Consider the following 23,235-nt stretch of genomic DNA (forward strand, 5'->3'; position numbering starts at 1 on the left):
TGCTTAGATGCTCAGTCATGTCCGACTCTTTGCTACACCATGGACTGTAACCAGCTAGGGTCCTTTGTCCGTGTAGATTCTCCAGGCAAGAATACTGGAGTGAGTTGCCATTCCCTTCTCCAGGGGCTCTCCCAGCCCAGGGATCGAACCCAGGTCTCCCACATTGCAGGTGGATTCTTTACCATCTGTTCTACCAGAGAAGCCCTCAGTTGTTGTTGTGGTTTGTTTTTACTGATTTTTCTTTGTTTCTTTAAAATCGAACCTGTCTGGAGCTGTTTATTATTAAGGTATTAAGGAATCTAGAAATCACAGGAGAAAATCTGTGATTTTTTTCCACTCCCTTTCCTGTCTGTAGATTAATAGGTTAAGAATTTTAGTGTGAAGTTTATTGCTCTTTTCCTTTGTTAAAATTTTCTTGATCTATGCCCTTGAGAAAGTTATCACTTTTGTTATCACTGTTAAAAAAACAGTTATCACTGTTTTTTAAAAATAGTATTATTTTCCCAAAAGTTGTGTGCTGAGTAATATGCTGAGAAAGACTATCTCCTTTTATTTTCAATTTTTTAAGTTTTTCTTTTTCAATATTTATATTCCCTTTGAATTCTAAAGATTTTAGAGGGAAGAAGGTGTAAACTTGAGAGATTCACATTAGAATTTTAGATGTTTAAGTCAGTTTACCAACACAGTCTAATTATCTGAATATTCTTGCCTAGAAAGGCTATTTGATTACCTTATTTTGTTCCCTGAGGGAAAAAAAAAGCAATCTGATTCCACAGTGACTGCTGGTCACTTTAGGAATTAATTTCCTTGTTCTGACTTTATATCAGAAAATCCAGCTTTTGGTCTAATTTATTTAGCTTGCTATAGAAACAAAAATTCACCCTGTGAAGATAGGGATGGGTTTTTAGAAAACCCTCAAGCATCAATAAAGGACTATTCAAAGCATTTTACATCACTTCTAACAAAGTTTCATTTTATTTTATTTTAAACATTTAATTTTCTTTTGGGATATAGTTGATTAACAATACTGTGATTGTTTCAGATGAACAGTGAAGGGACTCAGCCATATGCATACATGTATCCATTTTCCCCCAAACAGGCAAAGATTCATTTTAAATGGGACTGCCCATGAGATCTATCAGTGGAGAAAGAGTCTTAGGTGATGTACAGGACTAAGCTACATGTACAGATTTCTAGCAACTTAATAGCTATATACCAAGTGTTTTCCAGTGGGTTAAAGTCCTACCTCTATTTAAGACAAGCACATGTATAACTTGCTCTCCAGTTTGAAATGTGTAAATATACCTCGTAATTACAGAAGTTGATGAAATAATTAAACTTATCATTAGATCTTCTGTTAAGTTGGTCAATTCTGTCAGCGGTATGCTTTTACAAAAAAGGAACTAAATTCAAAATATTTTAACTCCTCCATTTTATGTTATTTTAATTTTTCATATTTTCATATGACTTAAAATACCAATATATAAAACAATTCAGTATTATATACTATGGCAAAAACCTCAGTAAAACAAAACAACATATACATGTATTGAAAAAATACACTGTGGCATAATAAAATTTATAAGAATTTATTTGAAATAACTTCTTCTTGGATATGACATGAACCCCGCCACACCTCAGATTCATCCCCATGATCCCTAGCTTAGGAGGTGACTTGAACGTACTGTCTTTTAACTGAAACCACTCACCTCGTATCAGGAATTAATGAAGCTTCGGTTCTTTTGTTTCCTCCCAGAAAGAATTCAGAGTGAAGCAAAATAACAAACAGAGAGTGAGTTTATTAGCATAGGAAGCTTGTGAGAGATACAAGTGGGCAGCAAGGGAGCATAGCCCCAAGAGAAAAGAGAGTTACATCTTCATAATCAAAAGAAAAGTAAGGAGGGAAGAAGACTACCTTCTTCATCATCCTTATATAGATGCCAAGGCTTACATCATAGTTCTACCTTTGACCCTATATGGTTTAGCTGAGACTGCCAAGCCCCTATTTAAATCATATGTATATTAAGGGTAATGTGAGAACATATACTAAAAAATACTAATTCATCTCAGCTTTTGGTGCAGTGTCTCCTTTTACCTAGTTTCTTTCTGCTTTCACCTATATTCCTGTCTTGGCTACATGCAGAAGTGCTCCTCTTCAAGGACCGTTAACTCCTTGACCTCATGTAACAAAATTCAGACCCCATATCTATTGTCTTGTGTTTTAACTATCAAAACTTGTGACTTGAGTGTGCACCTGGTCTTCCATTGAGTAGCTTACTGCATTCTTTTCTTGCGTTGTCTTTAGCTTACAGTGGTTTCCCAAACTCCCTTAATGCTAAATTATTCTTCTCTCTTCCTATCACTAATTTCAGTTTGAATCAGACAACATCAAATGAAAAATGTTTAGGCTTACTCTGCCAACAGCAGCTATGTATAGCAGACATAGAAGCAAAGCAAGGGAATCATTTGATTGGCTATAGCTTTAGTGAATACCTTATTTGGAAGAGGCTGGTTGGCTCTTTGTGATTGGTTGGTCTTAGTTTTTGATTTTATTTTCTTGGTGCATTTATATGAATTTACTATAGCTTGGGCTTCCCTGGTGGCTCGGATTGTAAAGATCCTGCCTGCAATGCAGGAGACCTGGGTTTGATCCCTGGGTTGGGAAGATTCCCTAGAGAAGGAAATGGCAACCCTCTCCAGTATTCTTGCCTGGAGAATCCCATGGACAGAGGAGCCTGGTGGGCTACAGTCCACGTGGTCAAAAAGAATTGGATACAACTGAGCAACTAACATTTTCACTTTCTTTCACTATAGCTTAGGTTTGGGTTTGCTCAGATAGACTGTCAAAGCATGAGCTACTTCAGTCTAATAGCTTCCTTGTTTAATTATCTTAATACATGCTTCCAGGGGTAGAATATCTTACGAACTGTATCTGCTTTTGTGGCTAGATACAGAGAACTTCTGTTTAATAGTCATTGTATAAATCTGTTTCTTTGGATCAAGGAGAGGATTACATGTGATGAATAGAAAAACTTTGTAACTTGTAATGTCTTACTCAACAACAACTTTTAATTAAGCAAGAATCAGTTGTCTTCCAAAGGGTTGCCAGGAAGAATATGTCATAAACCATATAGCTGTTTGTTCTAGGAATGTACATGCTGGATAATGGTATGGTAAAGTCAGTGTGGTATAGGAGGAAACAAGAATTATACTTGGAAAGAAGTTGATTATACTCACAGGTTCTTGGAAGGAGGTTGTCAATGCCACAGAGGGCCACAAAGGAAGGAATGGGTCTTGGTCAAGTGACAGAAGACAGGCATGATGGGAAAACCTGAGCCAGAGCCTTTATCAGAGTTTCTGTGGGAAATGCAAGGTGGAACAGAGTAAACAATTAAGGACTGGCTAGTTTCCTACAGGCTTTGGGCTAGAGAGTGGTCTCTAGTGGCCTGGTACCTGATCCTGGGATGATTTAAGATAGAAGAAATACTGGCTTGGTGTGTGAGGGTTAGATAAGAAGGTAGTTGGGCCTATAGACTCAAGTTTGGTTGGTTTGCATATGAAAGATATGCTCTAGGCCCAGAGCTTTTTGCTGTCTCTAAGAACTGGCTAGCCCTGGGAGAGGCCAATAAGATACCAGCAAAACATCATGAAAGGCAGAAAATAAAGTTAGAGGGCCTGGTTCCAGTCATTGGCCCATGCAATTCCTACGTATTGAATTCTGTATCAGTAACATGAACATGAAAGTATCAGTCTTAGTTTATCAGATTGATGAGGACCAAATATGTTAACATTTGTGGGAAAGCTTTGACAGTATAAATTCAGGATATAAATAGTTTCCGTCAGGAATCCAAGGTGCCCTTGAAGTTTATTAAAGAATGAACACTTTGGTCTACAACTGATTCATGTTTAACCAAAACCTGTACTCCAAAATGTTTCACAGCTGGAGAATAAATACATGTATGTTTGTTTTTGTTTTAAATAGGGGCAAAAACTTTTACCCACTAAATATAAGTAGTATAGGACTGTGTTGCCAAAAATTATATTCATACAGGTTAGTGTTAAACATTATTTTTTTATATACTCTTCTCCCTCTGCTTTATTGAATCTTGTAATTCTTTAAGGCTAAAGTCCAGTCTCTGTCTTGACCAAACCTGCCAAGCCACCCCTGTTCACAGGTGTTGCTGTCCTTTCGACACTTATTCTATTTACTATATATATGGTTTGTTTCTTATATTCAGTTCTGTGCTATCAATTATGCTTTCATAATTTGTTACCTTAAAATATTATAAGTCCAGTAAGAGCAAGCAGTTCTTGTATCTAATTTCTTCATTCATATTATGGAATTTAATATATACTACAAACTGACACCAAGATGGCAGAGTAGAAGGAAGTGTGCTTATCTTCTCCTATGAGAACTCCAAAATGATAACTCACTGCTGAACAGCCACCAACAGGAGAATGTTGGATCCCCAAAAAAGATACCCCACATCCAAGGGCAAAGGAGAAGCTCCAGCAAAATGGTAGGAGGGGCGAAATCACATTTAGAATCAAACCCTATACCCAATAGAGATGCTCAGAGGGCTCAAACAAACCTAGTGCACCAGGACCCAGAGACCCCACAGAGACTGAGCCAAAACTGTGTTCTTCAGGGGCAGGGGCTCTGGGTACAGTAGACCCAGGTATGGCATAAGCCCTCTTGGAGGATGTCACCATCAACCCTACCATAGAGCCGCCAGAACTTACCAGGACTGGGAAACAGATTCTTGGAGGGAATCCTGTGTGCACCAGGACCCAAGAGAAAGGAGCAGTGACCCCACAAGTGACTAACCTGGACTTGCCCGCGAGTGTCTAGGAGTCTTTGGCAGAGGCATGGATTGGTGGTGGCCTGCTGCAGGGTTGGGTTCACTGAGTGCAGTAGTGCTTGCATGGCACCTTTTGAAGGAGGTCACTGTTATCTTCATTACCTCCACCATAGTTTGGCCTCAGGTCAAACAACAGGGAGGGAACACAGCCCTGCCCATCAACAGAAAATTGGATTAAAGATTTACTGAGCATGGTCCTACCCATCAGACCAAGACCCAGTTTCCCCCTCAGTCAGTCTCCCATCAGGAAGCTTCCATTAGCCTCTTATCCTTCTCCAGCAGAGGGCAGGCAAACTGAAAACCACAGTCACAGAAAACTAACATTTGATCACAGCCTTGTCTAATTCAATGAAACTATGAGCCATGTCATCTAGGGCCACCCAAGATGGATGGGTCATGGTGGAAAGTTCTGACAAAACGTGGTCCACTGGAGAAGGGAATGGCAAACCATTTTGGTATTCTTGCCTTGAGAAACCCAAGAACAGCACAAAAAGGCAAAAAGATAGGACACTGAAAGACGAACTTCCCAGGTTTGTATGCTACTGGAGATCAGTGGAGAAATAAATCCAGAAAGAATTAAGAGACAGCGCCAAAGCAAAAACAACATCCAACTGTGGATATGACTGGTGATGGAAGTAAAGTCCAATGCCGTAAAGAGTAATATTGCATAGGAACCTGGAATGTTAGGTCCATGAATCAAGGCAAGTTGGAAGTGGTCAGACAGGAGATGGCAAGAGTAAACATCAACATTTTAGGAATCAGCAAACTAAAATTGAATGGAATGGGTGAATGTAACTCAAATGAAAATTGTATCTATTACTGTGGGCAACAATCCCTTGGAAGAAATGGAGTAGCCATCATAGTCAACAAAAGAGTCCGAAATGCAATACTTGGATGCAATCTCAAAGACGATAGAATGATCTCTGTTTGTTTCCAAGGCAAGCCATTCAATATCACAGTAATCCAAGTCTATGCCACAACCAGTAATGCTGAAGAAGCTGAAGTTGAACGGTTCTATGAAGATGTACAAGACCTTCTAGAAATAAAACCCCCAAAAGAATTCCTTTTAATTATAGGGGACTGGAATGCAAAAGTAAGAAGTCAAGAGATACCTGGAGTAACAGGCAAATTTGGCTTGGAGTACAAAATGAAGCAGGTCAAACGCAATGCCAAAGAATGCTCAAATTACCACACAATTGCACTCATCTCATACACTAGCAAAGTAATGCTCAGAATTATCCAATCCAGGCCACAACAGCATGTGAACCATGAACTTCCAGAAGTTCAAGCTTGAATTAGAAAAGGCAGAGGAACCAGACATCAACTTGCCAATATCTGCTAGATCATCAAAAAAGCAAGAGAGTTCCAGAAAAACATCTATTTCTGTTTTATTGACTATGCCAAAACCTTTGACTGTGTGGATCACAAAAAAAAAAAAAAAAAAACTGTGGAAAATTCTTCAAGAGATTGGAATACCAGACCACCTTACTTGCCTCCTTAGAAATCTGTATGGAGGTCAAGAAGCAACAGTTAGAACTGGACATGGAACAATAGGCTGGTTCCAAATTGGAAGAGGAGTACGTCAAGGCTGTCTATTATCACCCCGCTTATTTAACTTATATGCAGAGTACATCATGCGACGTGCTGGGCTGGCTGAAGCACAACCTGGAATAAAGATTTCTGGGAGAAATATCAATAACCTCTGATATGCAGATATACACCACCCTTATGGCTGAAAGAGAAGAAAAACTAAAGAGCCACTTGATGAAAATGAAAGAGGAGAGTGAAAAATTTGACTTAAAGCTCAACATTCAGAAAACTAAGATCATGGCATCCTGTCCCATCACTTCTTGGCAAATAGATGGGGAAACAATGGAAACAGTGATAGACTTTATTTGGCGGGGCTCGGGGAGGGGTGGGGGGGCTCCAAAATCACTGTAGATTATGACTGCAGCCATGAAATTAAAAGACACTTGCTCCTTGGAAGAAAAGCTATAACAAACTTAGACAGCATATTAAAAAGCAGAAACATTACTTTGCTGACAAAGGTCCACCTAGTCAAAGCTATGGTTTTTCCAGTAGTCATGTATGGATGTGAGAGTTGGACTGTAATGAAAGCTGAGCATTGAATAACTGATGCTTTTGAACTGTGGTGTTGGAGAAGACTCTGGAGAGTTCCTTGGACTGCAAAGAGATCCAACCTGTCCATCCTAAAGTAAACCAGTTCTGAATATTCATTGGAAGGACTGATGCTGAAGCTGAAACTACAGTACTTTGGCCACCTGATGTGAAGAACTGACTCTTTTGAAAAGACCCTGATGCTGGGAAAGATTGAAGGCAGGAGGATAAGGGGATGACAGAGGATGAGATGGTTGGATGGCATCACCGACTCAATGGACATGAGTTTGGGTAAGCTCTGGGAGTTGGTGATGAACAGGGAGGCCTGGCATGCTGCAGTCTATGGGGTTACAAATAGTTGGACATGACTGAGTGACTGAACTGAACTGAATTTATTAACATAAGATCTGTAGGATACGTGGAGAACTTTATGTGGCAGAAGAGCGTTGAGGCACATGTTTACATTAACTACCCAGTAATGAACAGAACATAAAAGTTTTTATAATATATTTAACTCTTTTATATTAAAGAGTAATTACAGTGCATTTTACTCCAAATTTGGATTTTTTTTAACCTTTTTATTAATTGAAGTAGAGTTAATTTACAGTTTTGTATAACTCAGATATGTACTTGCATGAAGCCCTTCATGATATGGGATTTACCTAGAGTTAGGTAAGGTAATAGAAATGGGGTTGACTAAGCCTAGAATTTGGCTCTGGATGGACTTCCACATGCTAGCCTGAAATTCTGAGAAGTCTAAATATTTTAAATTTAAACCCAACCTTCCAGTATCTTTCTAAAGTAGGCAAATCAAGCATGCTTACAGTTTGATCTTATCTGAAGAGTGAATTATCGTTTAAATGTATTTAGATATTTGGTATGTAAGCCCTCATACCACCATTCTTTCCTTGGTTCTTACATTTTTAGAGCCCTATTTATTTTAATACTTGGAAATGATAACTGACAGTTATATAACTAAATAGAAACATCACTTTTTGTAATACAGTATTTCCAAAGGATACATCGTGATTTAAATATGATACCATTTATATATATACCAATGATAATATATTTTTTGAATTTTTTAGCACTTTAGATCTTATACCAGTCTTGAGTTTATTCATGTTCTTATTTTGATCATATTCAAATTTAAAAGTATAATTTAAATCACTTTCAATATTCTTGTATAAGAAGAAATTTAGCAGTTGATCCGTTTTGGCTGTTTTGATAACTGAATCTCATTTTAATCTGTTTTTCTTCCCTTTTAATTGAAGTTTTTACTTTAATTAAAGAGAAAATGCACTGTTGTTCCTCAGACATCATACATTTATCATAGAAAATTATGTCCCATTTTGTTAAGCATCGTTGTGCAGTGCTTTGAACAGAATCACATTTCTCATTGTTCACATGTATTTTGCTATTTCCTTATCTCTTGGTTCAGATTAGTTCTGATTCAGTGTATGGATGTCATATGCTTCTCATTCCTGAGCTTTCTTTCCATCTAAACGTTTTTTCCAAACCCAACATATTTTAAAATAAAGTTATGTGATAATTTCAGAATTTTTTCTTTTTATGATCCTTTGGACTGTACCCCACCAGGCTCCTCTGTCTATGGGGTTGTCCAGGCATGAATACTGGAGTGGGTTGCCATGCCCTCTTCCAGGGGATCTTCCTGACCTAGAGAGCACATCCTCATCTCTTACATCTCCTGCATTGGTAGGCAGGTTCTTTACCACTGACACCTCCTGAGAAGCCCAATGGTTTCAGAATTTTTTGGTTACAGATATGGTTTTTCACATTTTAGTTAGTCTCCTATTTTAGGAGAATTGATTGAGAACATGGTTAATACTTTTTATTAATAGTAAGGGGTATAGTCTGAAGTTGTTAAAATGTAGTTATTTAAACAGTAATTATTGACTGTAGATCTCTATACTTCTAGAGTGCAGGATGGAGTGTGTGTGCTTTGTGCTCAGTCATTTCTGACTCTTTGCAACCCCATGGACTGGAATTCTCCATGAAAGAATACTGGTGCAGGTTGCCATTTCCTACTCCAGGGGATCTTCCCCACTCAGGGATTGAACCTGTGTCTCCTGTGCCTCCTGCATTGGCAGGAGAATTCTTTACCACTGTGCCAAATTACATACATCCCCTATGAAACAAAATCAATTTTGATTAGAGATTTATCTAAAATAAGAATGATCACTGAATAAATACTTTAGAAGCTCCTCAGTGGGTAAAATGCATAGAATTTCAAACACTTATTTTGATAGTTTTTCCTCAGGTTTTATTATTTGTATCTTGTCTTACTATTTATATTCTTAATGGTTAGCTTACCATATTGAATGAGCTTTAATAGTGCTGCTTTGCCTTTAAATTTAAGTGTAAGAGTCATATAACACCTATAATATGCTAGGATGAAAGACACTTAGATAATTTCATGTGCCTCTTTGAGATATTGGATCACCATTGATAAGCCATGGGTGTATTTTGCAAAAATTATAGCCATGCTTCTAAAGGAACTCATTGTTTCTGGAAAATACCTTCTGAATTTCAAGCAAGCAAAATTACAAATGAAATTTTAGATACATAATTGTTTTTAATTTCACTGAGTTGATAAAATGCATTGTTTATTTGTGGAATTTTAAAGTAGAAAGTATATGATGTAACAATCCAGTAGACTGAGAAAAGTGGCTATTCTGTTAGAAACTAAACTAATTAAAATTCCACCAGTCTTGGTTAGATAACTCTCTGCTGCTGCTGCTGCTGCTAAGTCACTTCAGTTGTGTCCGACTCTGTGTGACCCCATGGACGGCAGCAGCTGCAAACTAGATGAGTTAAACCATCTTATTATAAAGAATTGAAGTATGGTATCTAGAATAGAATACTTATTCACTATAGAAAACAGCTCATCATTTCCATTGTACCTTAATAAAAATGAGAAATTATGATGACTGATATGTTTTCCCAAAGAGAACGTAAGGTTACCAAAATGTGTTTTTGTTTATTGAAATTTGTTGTAAGTTCATTAAACAAACAAAATATACTTACAATCTAAATTGTAATATAAAAGTATGTGATATTAGATTTATAAATAATTACAATGCCAATTAATTTCAATGTGCTCAAATATTTTTACTGAAACAAAAAAAAAGGATAAATAAGATTTTTCTATTCATATAAGTGGCAGAATTCTTGTATGTAAACATAGAAGTGAAGATAATTCAGTGATCTAGCTCAGAGGAAAAACCAAGGTGTTTCCAATTCTTACAAAGGCTTTTTTGCACCATGTTTGACTCTCTAAGTGCCATTCAAACTGTTCCTAAAACATATCTATACACTCCTACCTCAGGGGTTGGTACTTACTGTTTCCTCCTCACTATCTCACCTCTAAGATGTTACTTAAATGTCAGAACCTCAGGAAGGCCTTCTCTGGCCACACTGTAATTGCAAGCCTCTTCCCCCCATCTCTCTTGTCTTATTTTTTTCCATTGTACTTTCTACCATATTGTTCAGTTGAGTAATTTACAATTTTTATTGCCTCTTCTCACTCTAAGTAAGATCCTTGAAGGCAGGGAGCTTTTGTTCAGCTTGTTCACTACTGCAGTCCTAGTATTCAGAATAATACTTAAGTATTTCTTGAATAAATCTAAGTCTTATCTATGTATGCTGCTGCTGCTAAATCACTTCAGACATGTCCAGCTCTTTGCGACTCTTTGGACTATAGCCCATGAGGCTCCTCTGTCCATGGGATTCTCCAGGCAACGATACTGGAGTGGGTTGCCATTTCCTTCTCCAGGGGATCTTCCCAACCCAAGGATTGAACCCATGTCTCTTTTGTCTCCTGCATTGACATTTGAGTTCTTTATCACTAGCACCACCTGGGAAGTCTATGTACACATTTTCTATCAAAATAGACATGTATATATTTAATTGAATACTGAAAAATCTACTTCAATTTGTGGCAAATTGGATATGAAGACAAATGGTTAACTGGAGTGCATTGGTCTAGTTATTTGATCACATAGTAGATGCTATTTTAGGTTGGTTATAGAGTACTAGTGGAGAAGGAAATGGTTACCAACTTCAGTATTCTTGTCTGAAGAATCCCAAGTACAGAGGAGCCTGGTGGGCTACAGTCCAGGGGGTCACAAAGAGTAGGATATGAGTGAGCAACTGAGCATAGAGTACTAGAAACCATTTAAAGTTCTTTACATATATTAATTAATTTGTACTTCACAACAAACCTATGAAACAGGTACTATATGATAAGCTTCATTTTATAGTTGAGGAGAAAAGTGAAAATGAAAATGTTAGTCACTAACTCAATTATGCCTGACTCTTTGTGACCCCATGAACTATAGCCTGCCATGCTCCTCTGTCCATGGAAATTCTCCAGTCAAGAATACTAGAGTGGGTGGCCTTTCCCTTCTTCAAGGGATCTTTCCAACCCAGGATTCAAACTAGGGTCTCCTGCATTACAGGCAGGTTCTTTACCAACTGAGCCACCAAGGAAGTTAGAGGATAAAAAAAGTGTCCCTTGATGTTGCAACTAACATGTAAGAAGTTAAGATTCTTACCAGGACAGCTGGTATGTTCAGAACCCATTCTGAAATGAAAGGCTCTTTGTTAAAATCCTGTACCACTGTTGCTTTGCTTCACTTGTGTCCTTTTTATTCTTTTTTCTTTCAGTAAAACAGAAAATTTTGGAGGTAATCATAGAAGTTTAACCACTGTGGTTTTATAATGATTTTTTTTTTTTCTTTTTTGCAGTGGGATGCCATCACTGAAATGGATGAACACAACAGGCCCATTCACACCTACCAGGTATGCAATGTGATGGAGCCAAACCAAAACAACTGGCTTCGTACAAACTGGATCTCTCGTGATGCAGCTCAGAAAATTTATGTGGAAATGAAGTTCACACTGAGGGATTGTAACAGCATCCCATGGGTCTTGGGGACTTGCAAAGAAACGTTTAATCTATATTATGTGGAATCAGATGAGTCCCATGGAATTAAATTCAAGCCAAGCCAGTATACAAAGATTGACACAATTGCTGCTGATGAAAGTTTTACCCAGATGGACCTGGGTGATCGCATCCTCAAACTCAACACTGAGATTCGTGAGCTGGGGCCTATAGAAAGGAAAGGATTTTATCTGGCTTTTCAAGACATTGGGGCATGCATTGCCCTAGTTTCCGTCCGTGTTTTCTACAAAAAATGCCCCTTTACTGTTCGTAACCTGGCCATGTTTCCAGACACTATCCCAAGGGTTGATTCTTCCTCCTTGGTTGAAGTAAGGGGCTCCTGTGTGAAGAGTGCAGAAGAGCGTGACACTCCTAAGCTCTATTGTGGAGCTGATGGAGATTGGCTGGTTCCTCTCGGAAGATGTATTTGCAGTACAGGATATGAAGAAATTGAAGGTTCTTGCCACGGTAAGAAAAACACATTTAAATAATTATTCATGCATTCAAATGATGGCTTTTTTCAACATAAATATATTTATTTTCAGTTAATACATTTTTGATTATTATTCCTGGAAGAACTAATTGTGCAAGAAATGAACTCATATTAACTGTAAGATAATTTCTGATTTTTTCCCCCACCTAGGAATAGTGTATGAAAATGTTGAATAAATTATATACCATGACAAATGTTCTTCCATTCTGCCTTCAGTAGAGTAGTTTCTGTATGAATTGCTGTATTCACTTGATTTTTGTAAAGGAAAACAACATCAATAGCAGCAACAACAAGCAAAAGGAATTCAAAGCAGGCATTTGCTTAACTTTCATGTTTTGGTGATTCATAGAGAATATGATAGTTTGAAAAAAATTCTTTCATGTTGAGTTGTAATAATTGTAGTACCCAGATAAGCTGAAATTATATTTAAATAAATGAGGAATTCATATGTATGCATATGAATAATTATATGTCTTACAACATAGAGATAGTTTATAGGAATGGTATGTGTTTTGTGATTGAATACTTAGTGTATCAGAGCTTAATTTATCCTTTGCTACTATTAAATACAATTTACTCCCATATAACACATTATTTTTTGTTTGTTTGTTTAGATAGCAGTATTTGTGCAAAATCTAATTGTTAGGAAGTATTAAAACACTGAAATGCTGATTAAGTTTAAAACCATACCTTTCATGTTTTCTGATAATGACATGTTTGTAATTTTAAACATGGAAAGTTTTTTGTGTGAATCATTTTATGAAGGCTTATTAATTTAATAAATATATATGTACTTAAAATTTTGTGCATAATACCTGATAAAGATAAATCATATCCATTACATTTGGATATAGGACTCATAATCAAAACACAAATAAAGAAATGAAAGTAATGTTTGGTAAATAATAGCATAGAAGATATTTTTGCTCTCAATGGTAAATTATTTAAGATTTTGTTTTGTTTTGTTTTCTGTAGCATCAATCATATTGAATTTTCTGACTTTTTGGTGATGTTATGTTCCTACCCATTAAAAAGGATGAAAATAAATAAGAAAAACATTTGTTTCTATATAGGGCCATATGTGAATTTTTTTTGAACTTTACTGAGATTTATTAGTTTGTTAAAATGTTTTCCCTAAGTCTTTCATTTTGTAGCATATGATTTAAAAAACATAAAATCTTTTTTTTAATAATTCACCATTTGAAGTAAATGGGAATTAAGCGGAGTTTGAAGCAATTTGAATTTACTTCACAATGCAGTTTCCACTGGGATGACCCAGAGGGATGGTAAGGGGAGGGACGTGGGAGGGGGGTTCAGGATGGGGACATATGTGAAATTTTTAATGTTTTATCTATTTATAAAACACTTGAGTTCTTGAATGCTAAAAAGTTCACTAAAGCCATCAATAATGACTATGTTAGGTCATTTGAAAATACTGTTTTTATGAAAAGCCTGTAGTGTATTTTTATAAAGTATAAGCCAACTTTTATTCACTATCTAAACATTAAAATATATTTCATTGAAGCTTTATATATAATTAATTCAATTTTTTTCATATATAGCAAGGATTTAGAATGAAACAAAAAGTAATTGGAAATGAATCTTTTAAGAGGCATTGTAAAAAAAATTTACATTGGAAAATGCACTAAAGAAAAATTCACATATATGGATCATTTTTTAATGAGATTAAGAAGGCAATAATAGCCAAGGATAAAACATATTGCATATACTAAACATGTAATGTTATCATACTTTGTCTTAGGTAGAAGCTGATAATTGGTAAAAATAATAAAGTTTTAAATAATAGCTATCTATGGATTTAAATGATTATTATTAAGTATACTTTATAGTGTTGATCACAGAATTAAAAGTAGTGACAGTTATCAATGACTAGATGTTTTTTGCTTAATATGTTTGCTCTATGAAATTTCAATCTTACTTGCATGCTTTAAAATTCCCTCACTTTTGAGCAAAGATGATTTTGGATGAGTGATAATTATCGGCTTATCTAGAGCTACTGCTTGACTCATTCATTTTTATGGCTTATAATCTTTATTGTAATTTATTTGATTGCAGAAATGAGTGGGTAAAGTACAAATGCTCATCATCTTCTTGTAGCAGTGGAATAAATTGGAATATTATGCTTGGATTCTAAATCTGTTGCTTACTAACTTCCTTGTTCATAAATAAATTAGTGGTTATAATAAATGATAAAGTATATGACAAACTATTATATGAAAACACACGTACCTGGTTTCAATTGAATACAATGAATTGCTATTTACAAATACAAAGTTGATGCTGGGACCTCATTTTTAGAGAAGGTATATTATAATACCAACAGTTTCCATTTTAAAGTATTTATTTGTGTTCTTGATGCTTCATATTGCCCCTTTCTAGCCTCTGATAATAATTTTTTATTGATTCCATTGCTTTCTACAAACAAGTTATCTCATAGCCAAATCTCAGAATTATCTATAACCTAAATGAATAAAGTACAACTCTCGATGGTAAATTATTTAAGGTTTTTTTCTTTTGGAATATACATGAATATTGGAATATACACAAATAAAGTACAGCTCAGATAATAATGTGACCGTATGCTTTTGTATATATAATGGGAATTGAAAGAACAGTATTTCTATATCATTTTCTTTTGTCCTGGCTTATTCTGTTAGAACATTATCTTAGTTATTAACATTTTTGAATATCTGATGATCTGTTAATAATTTTGATTTGTAGTAGATATAGAGTTATATGTTTCAATGATCTATTGCTATTGAGGTAAAATAAACCAAAACTTAATAACTTAAAGCCACAGTGATTTATGATTTCTCAGGTCTCATATGTGGGTAATTCTTTTGCTTATTGTAAACAGAGATAACTCATGTAGCTGAATTCAGCTGGAAGTGTGACAGGGATTACAATGTCTAAAATAATCCCTTATATTCCAGGGCCTCTCTCTATAAAGGCCTCATGCCATTAAAGAATTTGACTCAAAAATTTTTAGAGTATAGTGGTTGGCTGAAGAGGGAGTTTTTCACATGACTAGGTTTAAAGTGAGTTTACAAGGGGACTGCAAAAGGGCTGAATACCTGGAAGTATGTATATAGGAAGCTGCAAGTGTAAGAGTATACCACAGTCTTCTCTTTTAATTCTCCTGACTAATGCCCCTCTTTCATGCTCAAAGGCTCACGTCCTCCCAAAGATCTATTCCATTACGACATTGTGTTGAAGTCCAGAAGAGCTTCATTGAAGTCACTTATGGATGTGAATGAAGCTTGCCAGCTAAAGCTCTCCTTGATCTGGAGAACTAAAAATTAAACAAGATGCCATTGTTCCTCATGTGTACAATATACATGGGGCAGGAATAGAATAATTGTAAAAGATTCTCATGTTCCTAAAAGCAGGGGATGTAGCACACTGGTTCATTGTGATTTAAGAAGGACACACATTTAAAATGGCTTCATTCACGTGTCTGATGCTTCATCTAGGATGCCATAAAGTCACTTATTGTGTAAATCCTGATAGCAGTTTCAATATATTTCATTTTAGGAAAATATTCTGTGTTTTTTCTTTCTCTTTCACTGAAAGTAGTTGGTCATCATGCCTTTCAAGGGGCTTCACAATTTGGCCATATTCTATTATTTTCTGAATTTGGCAAGTTCTGTCTCCTGTTTTTGTTACTTTTGAATAATCTATGTATTTTCCCTGTTTCTTGCTTTTTTTCCATATTTTATCTAGCTGCTTGCATCCCTTTCTTCTTTCTTTCTGTGGTAGATTTTTATTCATCCTTCAAGGTCTAGCACAGATATCGTATATCTGGATCTTCACAAAGTTAATGTCTCTGTCATCTGTGCTATAATTTGTACTAATTATTTATGTGCCTGTTTTACCAGGCCTGTCAGATAAAAGAGATATATTTAAAATCATTTCTGTAATAAAGAGTAACAAATTTATTGATGTCAATGATCAGTAGAACCAGGTTGTACTGAACAGTTAAAGGTAGAAGTCGTTGGTATACTGACAACATGCTGTTTCTTCTTATTTCTGTGAGACAGGAAACTTTTCTTCAGGAAGGGCTGTGGTATTTTAGATATGGAAAGCCATTGAAAATACAGTTATCCCTCATTTTATGAATCATGATTCTAAAGTATAGAATACAGAATTTTATTCCCTGGGGGGACTCAGTAAATAATACCAGATTTATCACTAAAGCCTTGATAATTCTCAGTTTGGTCTTTATGTGTTTTCCCCCCCTCAGTTCCTCCCTCCCCTCCTCCCCTTCCTTTCATTTCCTCATTCAAAGCACCCGTGCTCTTACTGCGATGCTTTAACTTTTCCCACCTGCCACACAGTGCAGAGGAGGCCCTAGTTACTCATCATTAATTAGGCCCTTTTTGCTCTGTTTGTTTTGTGCAGTCTGATACGGGCACTATTAGTATCTACATCTGGAACTTTGGTGTTAGAGATAATAAACAGGAAAAATTACAGTGAGGTTTTAGGAATAATCATTACTTACTTAAATGCATTTGAGAACTCTTGGCCTCCTGTGTAACAAAGATACAGAGGAGCCTGGCGGGCTACAGTCCATAGGGTCACGACGAGTCGGACACAACTGAAGCAATTTAGCGCACAAGCATACATTTTATCCTAAAAGTTGTACTACTACGTGTTTCAAACGGTGATTCCTTTCTCTGTAATGTTGTTGAGATCTATCTAGATCCAAATTCTAGAAGCACTAAAGAAAGAAGCACTTAAAAAAAAAGTGAATTACTTAATTTTACTTGGAGGGTAACTACCTTACAATATTGTGGTGTTTTTTGTCCTACATCTACATGAATTGGCCACAGGAATACATGTGTCCTCCCATCCTGAGCACCCCTCTCACCCCCCTCTCTACCCTATCCCTCCAGGTTGTCCCAGAGCACTGGCTTTGGGTGCCCTGCTTCATGCATGGAGCTTGTGCTGGTCAGCTGTTTTACATATGGTAATCACATGTTTCAGTGCTATTTTCTCAAATCATCCCACCCGTCCCTTCTCCCACTGAGTCAAAAAGTCTGTTCTTTACATCTGTATATCATTTGATGCCCTGCATGTAGGATTGTCAATGTTTCAATAAGGTTTAAATAGACATAAATATTATATTAAGTATATATGCTAAAATTTAAAACCAAGCACAATAATTTGGATTACTCTGCATTATAGGTAGTATTTTGTAGTTGACTCCAATATCTGTATTTTTCATAACTTTTTATTTTGTTTCATAGGTTCATAATTGAAATTGTCATCTTTGGACATATTGATGTTACAGATTTAATTTTTTAATTGTCTTAATTTATTCCACTAAGGGCTTGAATAAAAAGAAGCATTGATTCATAAAGCATTGATTCACATCAAATAGTCTCACTTCATAGAACTAAGAATATCTTAACACTATGAAAGAAAATTAGAAACAATTAGCGTACAAAATTGAACAATTTTTGTTGAGTTCTGAAATGACATGAATCCCTAATAAACTCCTCTTCGGTATTAATTTAGAATAAATCTCATTTATGTAATGGTTTGTACTTGCAGATATTGTTTAGGGTTTGGTACTTTAGACCTGTTTTGAATATATATGTATAGGTATTGCAAAGATACCTTCTTTAAGCTCCTAATACCACATAAGCTAATTTAACATAATAGCATCTGTGATAATTAAAGTTCTAAAACATTGTGTCTTATAACTTTTCCTAGAAACATGCTTTTATTTATTTCCCCTCTAGTGCTGCTTTAAAATTCTAGAGGAAAGGATGGTGGCAATTCTTGGACCATTGCATTATTGTTTACACAGGTGAATGGGATATGCAGGGCCTCTAGTGACATAGCTATTGATTTGATCTTCTGAAGAGTGATGTTTTTAAGGCTTCATGACTCTGTCCTTTCTTGCAGTTCAGAAGCATTTATGCTCTGTGTTTTCTGTCTAATCATGTCATCAGAGATGACTGTGGAAGCAGAGAGCATAAAGAAATTCTGAAACACAAGGATTTTCTGGCATTAAATAAGGTGGTTTGAGAATGTGATGAAAAGCTAAAAGGTGAGATTGGGATCAGAAAATGGGGACAACTTATTGGTCCAAACAGTATTTTTACTTTCTAAAGGTTATCACAACCTGAATATAAACTTACAATATAACCTTCAATTCCAAATAAAGCTGCTTTATTGCATGAAGCAATTCCAGATTATCATATGGTTTGAGAAGAATATGAAATCAAGAGGCTTGAAGGCATCTAAAAATAGAATGTATTTCCAACCAAAACAGAATAAAGTTAAATAACTATATTGTAGTTTCTTCTTTGTCACAGTTTTTAAATAGGTTAAAACAGACTGTCTTGAAATTGATCATTCTTCATAAACTATTTTGACCAAATTTTAACTTCAATTTTAGTCTCTGATTTACTCTCTGTCAATCTGAAACCTATAAATCCTATGTCTATAGGAGCTATGCTTAATTAAAAAATTTTTCTGAACACAAATATCTTTAAGATGGGATAAAATTATTCAATATCCCTGTTTTCCTTCCAAACATGACTCATCATGTCACCCTCTGAAATTACTACCTTTCCTGTGGACATTGTGTAGAGTTTCAGTTTTGCCTTTTAAAGAAGCAAAATCCATAAAGTCAGTACTTAGATATACCAAGCTATATTAACAGATTTTTTTTTCATTTTTTTTCATTTATCATTTCCTTTCTTCCAGGTTCATTATTTTATTAGCGAAGTTTATCCTTTCGTAGATCTTGTGGCAAGGTTCTATAATTTGAAGCTCTTTATTTAATGGATATCTATTTTGTCCTCCCTTTTCATTGTTTGTATATTTAGGTATAGAATACTAAGTGACTATTACTTTCCCTCTGGACTTCCCTTGTGGCTCAGAAGGTAAAGCATCTGCCACAATGTGGGAGACCCAGGTTCAATCCCTGGGTCAGGAAGATCCCCTGGAGAAGGAAATGGCAACCCACTCCAGTATTCTTGCCTAGAGAATCCCATGGATGGAGGAGCCTGGTGGGCTACAGTCCATAGGGTCGCAAAGAGTCGGACACGACTGAGTGACTTCACACTATTACTTTCCCTCAACACTCTGAGACTATTATTTCCTTATCCATAATAATCTATTGTTGCCAGTGAACTTCTGACAATCTTAACTGTCATTCTTTGGGAGGTTATCTATAGTTTCCATATTTTTGGTCTTCAGCTATATTATATATGTTCAGCTCAGTTTAGTTCAGTCACTCAGTCTTGTCTGACTCTTTGCGACCCCATGAACCACAGCACGCCAGGCCTCCCTGCCATTGCGAACTCCTGGAGTCCACCCAAATCCATGTCCATTGAGTCAGTGATGCCATCCAGTCATCTCATCCTCTGTCATCCCCTTCTCTTCCTGCCATCTATCTTTCCCAGCATCAGGGTCTTTTCAAATGAGTCAGCTTTCCGCATCAGGTGGCCAAACTATTGGAGTTTCAGCTTCAACATCAGTCCTTCCAATGAACACCCAGGACTGATCTCCTTTAAGATGGACTGGTTAGATCTCCTTGCAGTCCAAGGGACTCTCCAGAATCTTCTCCAACACCACAGTTCAAAAGCATCAATTCTTCTGTGCTCAGCTTTCTTTATAGTCCAACTCTCACATCCATACATGACTTCTGGAAAAACCGTAACCTTGACTAGACAGACCTTTGTTGGCAAAGTAATGTCTCTGCTTTTTAATGTGCTGTCTAGGTTGGTCATAACTTTCATTCCAAGGAGTAAGTATCTTTTAATTTTATGGCTGCAATCACCATCTGCAGTGATATTGGAGCCCAGAAAAATAAAGTCAGCCACTGTTTCCCCATCTATTTCCCATGAAGTGATGGGACCAGATGCCATGATGTTAGTTTTCTGAATGCTGAGCTTTAAGCCAACTTTTTCACTCTCCACTTTCACTTTCATCAAGAGGCTCTTTAGTTCTTCTTCACTTTCTGCCATAAGGGTGGTGTCATCTGCACATCTGAGGTGATTGATATTTCTCCCGGCAATCTTGATTCCAGCTTGTGCTTCCTCCAGCCCAGCATTTCTCATGATGTACTCTGCATATAAGTTAAATAAGCAGGGTGACAATATACAGTCTTGATGTGCTCCTTTTCCTATTTGGAACCAGTCTTTTGTTCCATGTCCAGTTCTAACTGTTGCTTCCTGACCTGTGTACAGGTTTCTGAAGGGGCATGTCAGGTGGTCTGGTATGTCCATCTCTTTCAGAATTTTCCACAATTTATTGTGATCCACACAGTCAAAGGCTTTGGCATAGTCAGTAAAACAGAAATAGATGTTGTTCTGGAACTCTCTTGCTTTTTCGATGATCCAGCAGATGTTGGCAATTTGATCTCTGGTTCCTCTGCCTTTTCTAAAACCAGCTTGAACATCTGGAAATTTACGGTTCACACATTGCTGAAGCCTGGTTTGGAGAATTTTGAGCATTACTTTACTAGCGTGTGAGATGAGGGCAATTGTGTGGTAGTTTGAGCATTCTTTGGCATTGCCTTTCTTTGGAATTGTAATGATAACTGACCTTTTGCAGTCCTGTGGCCACTGCTGAGTTCTTTAAATTTGGTGGCATATTGAGTACAGCACTTTCACAACATCATCTTTTAGGATTTGAAATAGCTCAATTATTTATGTAATTGTTATGAATTATTTTTTTCCTGCTTCACTTCACATTTTGTGTTTTATCATGAAAACGTGTTTATGTGTGTGTTACTCTATTCTGTTCTGTATTTCTAGAATATCTGTGAAATATTTGTTAAAGACTTTTAATATTATCTTGTTTATCTCTTATATGCTTTTTTAAAAAATTGTCAGTCTTGGCTGATTTCCAGGTTATGAATTTTCACTTAGGCTACATCTACTTAAGAGATTACTATCTATTTAGTTTTTTTTTTTTTTTCTCACTCATTACTATTTTATTTTTGCCTGTTTAGTTTTATAATTTTTATGGATGTTATTTTGTTCTTTGTAGATTTTAAAGTTATATTCAAATAAATTTTGAAAGAAATTGGGTCTAGATATTATTTCTAAGCATTAGTGTCGACATGTACTTTGGAGTTGTAACTTGTATGCTAACTTGTTTTCTATGTCTTTTTTTTAAACTTAGAGTGTTTATAGTTGCACTAATCTTTCCAAAGGACTTAAAAAATTTGAGAGCCCTAAAAAGTTTACCTTAGAATTCATGTTAGTATTCTGGTTGAGAGGAATTCTACTCCATGCACTGATTCAGGGATATAGGACTTTTTGCATTTAGTGGGCCAGCCATCTCCTGGGGCTTCATAGTTATCCATGTCAAGCTCAGAAGTTGTAAAGAGAGATTGGAGAAGGTATATTTGCTTCTTAACCCACTCAGATCTGAGGTGAGATGAAGTCGCTCAGTCATGTCTGACTCTTTGCGACCCCCATGGACTGTAGCCTACCAGGCTCTTCCATCCATGGGATTTTCCAGGCAAGAGTACCGGAGTGGGTTGCCATTTCCTTCTCCAGAGGATCTTCCCAACCCAGGGATCAAACCCAAGTCTCCCTCATTGTAGGCAGATGCTTTACCTTCTGAGCCACCAGGGAAGTCTACTCAGATCTGAAGAACCACATTAATTACTCTCGTGTACTATCAGTGGGAACTAATTATGTGCCCAGACCTAGCTGCAAATAGGGATGGGATGTTATTAAATGCTATCCCTGATTCAGTAGTCACTTTCCAGCAACAATTCTGTATCACAGAAGAAGAAGCCCAGTTTTTGTACATACTTTCTTATCTCTGCAGTAGTCTGCTACTTCACCCACAGAGTATACTTAATCATCCTCATATATACAAATACGTTTGTCAATACCAAGTTTTCTCCATCAGATTCAAATATGAACTCTTGTCACCTGGTGACTTACACATTAAATAACAAGGCATTTACCTTAATACAACATACACAATGGTTGAAATAAATATAAAACTGCCATTAAAAAGGAGAATAATGGGAAGCAGATAGCTGTGAGTGCTCCATAGCAGTGATGGACAGCATTGTGAAGAACCTCAGTAGTTGAACAGATGCTTTCAATCAACCTCAGCTACACAATTAATGAACTTCTTTTTATCCTTACAAGTTTGAATTAGTTATGGTGGCTGAATGACTTTCATACCTGTTTCATGATCATCTGTGTTGGGTACTCCAGAGTCATTTCATAGTTATAGGCTTCTTTAGAACAGACTCATGTTTTGTTGTCAGTAGGATTCCCTAAAAGTCACAGTAGCCTTTTAATCCATTTGTCAATTGCACGTGTCAGAAGCAACACACAAAATCCACACCTTGAGTTTTTTCACACACATACACATATGCCCTTCAATTAGGGTAGTATTTAAAAGTTGAGAAGACAAAATTCCAAATTCTAGAACATTGTTTTCTTAAAAGCCTTGGCAAGAACTGATTTATACACCTTACTCAAAGTTGCCACAATTGTAAAAATTACGTAATCAACAGAGTGAAATCTTCTTTATGTAAACTTTAGTATTAAGCTAAATCCTGTATAATCAGGATTTTTTTGATCAAGAGACAGGCAGTATGCTATGTATTGATGTTCCATCGAGGCAGATATTAACTGAACTAACTATGCTAAATGAAACATTATAAGAAAAGTTATTTTTATAAATTTAGGCCTCTTTTTCTGTCCACAGAAATAGATAGAATTCAACTGTTTGAAAAAGAGGTGATCATTTCCATGAAGTAACCAAAATAGCAACAGGGG

At 36.2% G+C, this 23,235-nt stretch overlaps 1 protein-coding gene across 2 annotated transcripts in view; it reads left to right on the forward strand.

Moving 5' to 3' along the window:
* Positions 1–23,235, forward strand: part of EPHA6 (EPH receptor A6) — a 1,036,017-nt gene that overhangs the window by 205,840 nt on the left and 806,942 nt on the right. For both annotated transcript variants that reach the window (XM_070368049.1, XM_070368058.1), the window contains exon 3: positions 11,751–12,414. In XM_070368049.1, coding sequence (XP_070224150.1) covers positions 11,751–12,414 — 664 coding nt within the window. The remainder of the gene's footprint in view (positions 1–11,750; positions 12,415–23,235) is intronic.

Source organism: Bos mutus, chromosome 1 (genome assembly GCF_027580195.1).
Source record: "Bos mutus isolate GX-2022 chromosome 1, NWIPB_WYAK_1.1, whole genome shotgun sequence".
NCBI classification, from domain to species: Eukaryota; Metazoa; Chordata; class Mammalia; order Artiodactyla; family Bovidae; genus Bos; species Bos mutus.